Below are 6,439 nucleotides of genomic sequence, written 5' to 3' on the forward strand. Positions count from 1 at the left end.
AGACTTACATGTTTTTGGTAGCCATCCGCTATTCGACTCTGCGTTCTCCGGACACGCTCATCTATTTTGGAGTCATATTTGCCCATTTGTCTATTCACAAATGCCTCCACATACTCCTGCCTATCCATGGTACGCTCAGCATCTTCGAGTAAGTCCCATAATGAGCTCGCTCTCGCATGCTGAGTCTTCTCATACTTACTTCGGGCCAAACTCAACTTTTGCTCAAGGTTAGAGAACCGAGACTCTGCCTGGCGGTGCCAAGTACCAACAGGATGACGAGCATGTTGTGCGCCTATGGGACGGCCGGTCTTTCGACATGGAATATCATAATGGATACCATGCTCATCCTTCAGATGCTGTATCATCCTTGCCCGTCTCTTAATGTTGACATGTCTTTTCGGACAAAGAATGTCAACACGGCATTGACGGGCAAGAGACCCATCCGCTAGTGTGATCTCAATGTATGGTGGGTTTTCCTATGTAAAGTGACATTCTATTTATAAGTATCACATCTTAGGAGTATGCTTACTAACAACGGAAAGTAGGATAAACACTTACCTGGGAGTAGCTTGGCACTTCTCTTTCAATGGATGTCTGAGACGCGCCTGCCGCCCGAGCCCCTCTACGAGTACGTCGAGGAGATGATGCAACCTAAAAAAAAAGAAACGGAACTACACAATATGTGAGAAATAAAAAATGAACGTCAAGAAAACCCTAAACAAATATTAAAAAGGGCATCTTACTCTGGTATTTTTCCGCGAATGGACATCCGACGAAGAATGGCTGCGAGTGCATGGAGCCATTTGCCAGAGGTGAAAGCGTGCGCACCTACTCATAACCATTGGATAATCCATGTCACAAAACAACAAAAAGTGAGAAGTTGATAACCATTGGATGATCCATAAAAAAATATAGAATATGCTCGATGAAAAAATATAGAAGTTGATAACCTACTAAACTTTTGTGGACATGCTTGATGAAAGACCAAATATAGAATATGTCATGATTTATGACCAATGGTGGATGCCACATCCAATCTAACGATTAGATGTGTTCAATTTAGTAACAATAAAAAAGCTCTATTCAAAAAATCGGTAGGCTATCAACATTAGAGGTAAAAAACCTCTAATGTTACAATTCTTCACCAAGCTATCACCTCACTACAACACTTCCAAGTACTAGTGCCTTGCCTTATTATTCCTAGGGCAAATATATATTTTGACATTGTAACATGGTTATTGGGCTTCTTATAGGATTCCAATCAATAATTTTTGCGAAGGATTGAGACTCAACACATTCATACAATTCCCAATACTCGCCAAATTTGACCTATATAGATGATCTATAGGTAGATCTGTGCTTTGCACATGTATTAATTGCCAAATTTGACCATTAAGTAGATTTTGGGGCATGGAAAAAGCTAAAAGTGATGATTGGTGGGCTTGCAACTACATCAAGGATAGTCTCATTAATGTGGCTAGAACCAAGATTGAGGTTCTACAACCACATGTAATTGGCAAGGGTATTTTCTCTTGCCCAAACTTTAGAGAAGTAGAGCTAATTTATTGTGGTGTACCAATAGCTACTTAAATCTAAGACCATTAATTTTCTTAGAAAAACAAAAAGGAAAGCAATGCTTGAATAATTAAATTATGAAAACATGTAGTTGTGACCTCCTCAAAGCTTGAGCCCAAAACCACTTTCACAATTTGCACATGCATCATGGTTTATCTTAGAAACTTGAATTTGATTTAGCTTTCCTTTTTGGTTATCTTAAATTTTTAGCGCAACCCATTCTCCACAAAGTGGCATGGTTGAACCGGTTGAATGCTAAGTGATGATTGTAAGCTTAGTGACATAAATAGAGTTGTAACTGCCTTTGTTAATCTCACATTCATTTATTGGGTTCATATATATGTTAGCCACAGTATACATTATATATCAATCGAATATAAAAGCTTAAAGGAAATGCATGCATGATTATCACAGTTAGGCGCAGACACGTATCAGACAGAACACATATGGTTATTGCAAATTGATTGCGACGTAAGCAACATAGATAATAATCAACAAACTCTTCCAACAGGAGTTATGCTTGCATCCAAAGAGAGCTTTATTTTGAGATTGTTGTGAAAGTTTACAAAAGGATTGAGCCTGAGACGGGAGATAGTGCCTCCCACACACGCGTCACGCTGATGAAGACGATTGGGCCTCCCGAGATGATGCAACCTCTTGAGTCACGGTCACACTGCAGCCTCCTGAGTCACGGTCTCACCGACTGTGGGAGGGATGAAGACGGAGGCGCATACAAAACTGGAGACGCTGAACTGTCTCACCGCGCAAAAAATGCCGACTTGGGAGATGCTATTATGGATAAAGACTAGCACACATCCGAATGGGCATGGGATGTGCACTCTGGGAGACACAATCGTGGACTTGGGAGATGCTGACGTGGATGAAGACCAGCTCGCGTCCGAATGGGTCCGTGGGTGGGTCTCGAAACTCTGGAACCAACCGTGGGAGTTGGTATGAAGCCATCGAGCTGGGAGGCAACCAGCCGCAGAGAGCTGAGGGATGAAGTCGTCGGCGAGTGCTGGCTGGGAGCTCACGAGGCCGCAGAGTGCTGATGGATGTGAGCTCGCTGGGAGGGATGAGCCGCAGGGTGCTGGGAGGGATGTGCGCTCGCTGGGAGGGATGAGCAAGTGACGAGGTTGAGCTTTTAGGTACGTGAGCTCGCTGGGCGGGAGGGATGAGCCGCAGGGTGCTGGGAGGGATGTGCGCTCGCTGGGAGGGATGAGCTCGTTGGGAGGGATGAGCCGCAGGGTACGAGAGAGAGAGAGAGCTCACGAATCATTCAAGACGGAGCAAATGGGAGGGATGAAGTTGAAATCTGGGACTTCGCATGTTCCCAGGGGTTGATAACACCCTGTTCAACGGCGGCGGCACATTCTGCGGGGCCCTTCCAATAATGAGGAGTTAAGGCGCTCCAGTTCGCATGCCGGACACGTAGGAGACTGCCAATCAACGGCGCACTTTTCCGGGGGGGTCTGGTTTATGATCTCGGGCGGGACGACTAAAGGAGGATGGGTTTAATCCTCGTGAGATCGACGATGGCGCCGTGGCCGTGAGGAGGGGGATCAACGTGAGCCGTTGATCCCAACTCCCCGAGGTTATAATGACCCGTGGGAGTTAGTGCTGAGGGGGGCCGGCCGGGCCGTAATAATTAAATCGGGTTTGATTAAGTGAGGCTAACAATAATCAGGTTTTGTTCAGATTAGTCGGTTAGATGTTCATTGCATGCCTGTACGGAAAGGGCCGGTTGAGAGTCGGCTGCGGGGAGCTCTCACCTGATGCAGGCATCAACGTGGGTGGGAAGGCTGCTTAGCCTCGTCTCTCTGCTACAATGGCGGGCCCCGGCATGTACCACCAAGGACGAGGCGGGGAAGGCCTATGTTGGCAGGCAGGTCCTCTTCTCTCTTCTACGGAGAGAAAGAACCGATGCCTTTGGGACGCAGCAGCAGCACAATTTCTGTCCGAGACCCTAGCCGAGGCAGGGAGGGCTTATATGCGAGGTTGTCTTCGCTGTTCTTCGGAGACAAGAATCAGTGCCTTTGAGGACGCAGCCGCAGCAGTATAATTCCTGTCAGAAGAGGCGCTCTCGTGGAAACCCTAGCCATACCAATGGCCTTTGCAGATCTCATCCCCGAGCTTGAGGACTTTGGCAAGGGCATGCTCAAACCTGCTGCTGCCCTCGCCATCGTTGCCATTGCCATCGGTGTCTCCCTTTGGCAACGGCTCGGCATAGGCAAAGATATGGCTGTTGCCATCGCCCGCTCTTTCGTGCAGCTCTCAATCATTGGATTCGTCTTGCAATTCATCTTCTCGCAGAAGAATGCCGCATGGATCATCTTGGCTTACCTCTTCATGGTAATATCATGCGCCCTGTTTTGAGTTTTCTTCACGTAGCCATTATCCAGTTTGATTTAGAAAAATTTTGCGGTTGAATTTCCTGAAGAGCAGGAACAGAGGCACATAAAACTAAAGACAAATGTTCAGTTAGCCTGTTTTGTTTCCCTATCACTCACACATATGACCATGCCCATTTGCATTTGCACCTGTGCCCATGTGCATGCATGTGCGCAAGCACATACAGACAGCCCAAAAACCCCACTCCCATGCAACTGCATATGAAGATTTTGTTTTTCTTTCTCCGATTTTGGGGATGTTAGCATAATTGGGTCACCTGGAATGCTTTTGTTTTTGATTCCGCTTCTGGTGTACAAAGACATCGTGCGTCTCCTACACTGGCAGCTGGATCTTATTCAGCACACCGATCTTCTCTCCCTCGGCATATACGAATTTCTGCTACTTCTTTGCCGTGACTTTTGTACTCTTTTAATCATATGCCTTTTGTACTCTTTTAGTCATTTGATATAATATAATTACTCATTATGAGAAAGAAAAGAGTCCTATACATTGAGTAGTAAAATCAGGAGCATGAACCTTCTGTTACCTTGATACCTTGCCTAGAAAGAATAAAAGAAAACCTTGAAGCTTCAACCTGTTATGCAAAATTGGTAAGTCAACTTCTGTAAACATGTGAAAGAAAATAGTGGATCAGACCACAGAGATAGCATAGCCAGTATCGCATTTTTGAAATGTTTCTTACCAACAAGTTGTCTTCTATATTCAGTGATTCAACATTTAAGTCATTGAAGTATCTACATAAGATCATTTTTTCTAAACAAATACAGGTGCTCTAGACACATCGTGATCTTTCTTCTGACTGAAATGTGAATGGCTGCTCTGCAGGTTGCAGTTGCAGGATACACTGCTGGCCAAAGAGCCAAACATGTTCCTAATGGGAAGTTAATATCAGGAGCTTCAATGCTTGTGGGAACATCCATCACTATGGCCTTATTGGTAGGCCTGCAGGTGTTTCCTTTCACTCCTCGCTACATTATCCCAGTGTCTGGAATGATTGTAGGAAATGCAATGACAGTAACTGGAGTCACATTGAAACGCTTGCGAGATGATATCAAAATTCAACAGCAGCTGGTATGTGCTTATTCCTCAATACTTATTTGAGTGTGGTTGACTGCATTGTTCATGTTGGGCTCCTCATCTTCCCTTACTTGTCATGGACTGAAGACTGACAGAGATAGTTTAAATCATGTTGTAACTAAACCTACACAGTTCAGTCCAGAAAGTGATAGTTAAGTGAATAAATCAGGTCTTATGACATGGTCATTGAAGCTTGTACATTATGTAGGGTGTGTTGTCTGAAAAACAAACGTTAAATAAGAGCTGTCTGAACCATAAACAGTTCATAAGTGCATTGTATATACTCTCATCCTGCTGGTCATAGAAGCTTCTATGGTTTCCAAGGTGTGTTGTCTGAAAAGCAGCTGTTAAGTATGAGCTGTCTGGACCATATGAAGTCCATAAGTGCATTGTAAGGCTTTACAGGTGCCTTATATGCTCATCATGCTGGTCAAATTGAAGCTTTGTTGAATCTTTGTTGTAGGTGGAAACAGCTCTCGCACTAGGTGCAACTCCAAGGCAAGCAACATTGAAGCAGGTTAGGAGGGCCCTAGTTGTTGCTCTAGCACCTGTCATAGACAACACCAAGACGGTGGGGCTGATTAGTCTGCCTGGAGCTATGACTGGATTGATCATGGGAGGTGCGTCTCCTCTTGAAGCAATTCAGCTCCAAATGGTGGTTATGAACATGCTTCTTGGAGCTGCTACTTTTAGCAGTGTCTTGTCAACATACTTAAGCTGGCCGTTCTTTTTCACTAAGACATACCAACTTCAGATGAAGGTGTTTGTAGCAGAGTGAGTTGGGCTGTTACGTTAGCAGGAAAGAAACTTGACTGTTTGGGACCACTGGTTGAGGTTTCCATCTTCGTATAGCAAGCTACTAGTATCGCCCAAAAAGATGGTTCTAGAACGTCTGTAGAGGAGATTTTCCACTCTCCATGTTTGTATTTTCTAGAACGTTCACAGAAGACTTTTGGAAGGATAATTTTGAACGAACATGATGTTTGTCACACACATGTATTGGAGTTGCTCTAAAAGATTTATCAAAGTCACAAGCTGGATTACAAAACAACGCTTGCTGCATACAACCTTGGTAATGAGCGCTTTAGCTCAAGTTGGCTTCAGTGTATTGAAAAAAGAATGGAAGACGTAAACATATGGCAGGTGTGCTCTTTGATGTAGATGCTAGAACCATTGACACGGAGTGTGCAAGTTACAGAAGTTTGAATTACCTTAATAAGGAACCTTGCATGTCATCATGTAGGTGGAATCCCTGAAATTGGGATGACCTACCTTAGCTAAAAGTATGCTGAAAATATTGCTAAGAGGATTGATTTTATTTACACTTAAGGCATGACGAATGTGAGGATTTTAAGTATGTGCTTTTGTCAAGAAG

General features: G+C 44.3%; 1 protein-coding gene across 1 annotated transcript; it reads left to right on the forward strand.

The window, feature by feature from the left end:
• Positions 1-3,300: 3,300 nt before the first annotated feature.
• Positions 3,301-6,115, forward strand: LOC148027234 (UPF0014 membrane protein STAR2-like). Its single transcript, XM_087691790.1, has 3 exons — positions 3,301-3,927; positions 4,813-5,058; positions 5,528-6,115. The coding sequence occupies exons 1-3, from the start codon at positions 3,682-3,684 to the stop codon at positions 5,840-5,842; spliced, it is 807 nt and encodes a 268-aa protein (XP_087547916.1). The 5' UTR covers positions 3,301-3,681; the 3' UTR covers positions 5,843-6,115.
• Positions 6,116-6,439: the final 324 nt, after the last annotated feature.

The sequence above is a fragment of the Lygodium microphyllum genome, chromosome 13 (genome assembly GCF_053477565.2).
Source record: "Lygodium microphyllum isolate KBCC chromosome 13, Lygodium_microphyllum_v1.1.10, whole genome shotgun sequence".
Classification (NCBI taxonomy): Eukaryota; Viridiplantae; Streptophyta; class Polypodiopsida; order Schizaeales; family Lygodiaceae; genus Lygodium; species Lygodium microphyllum.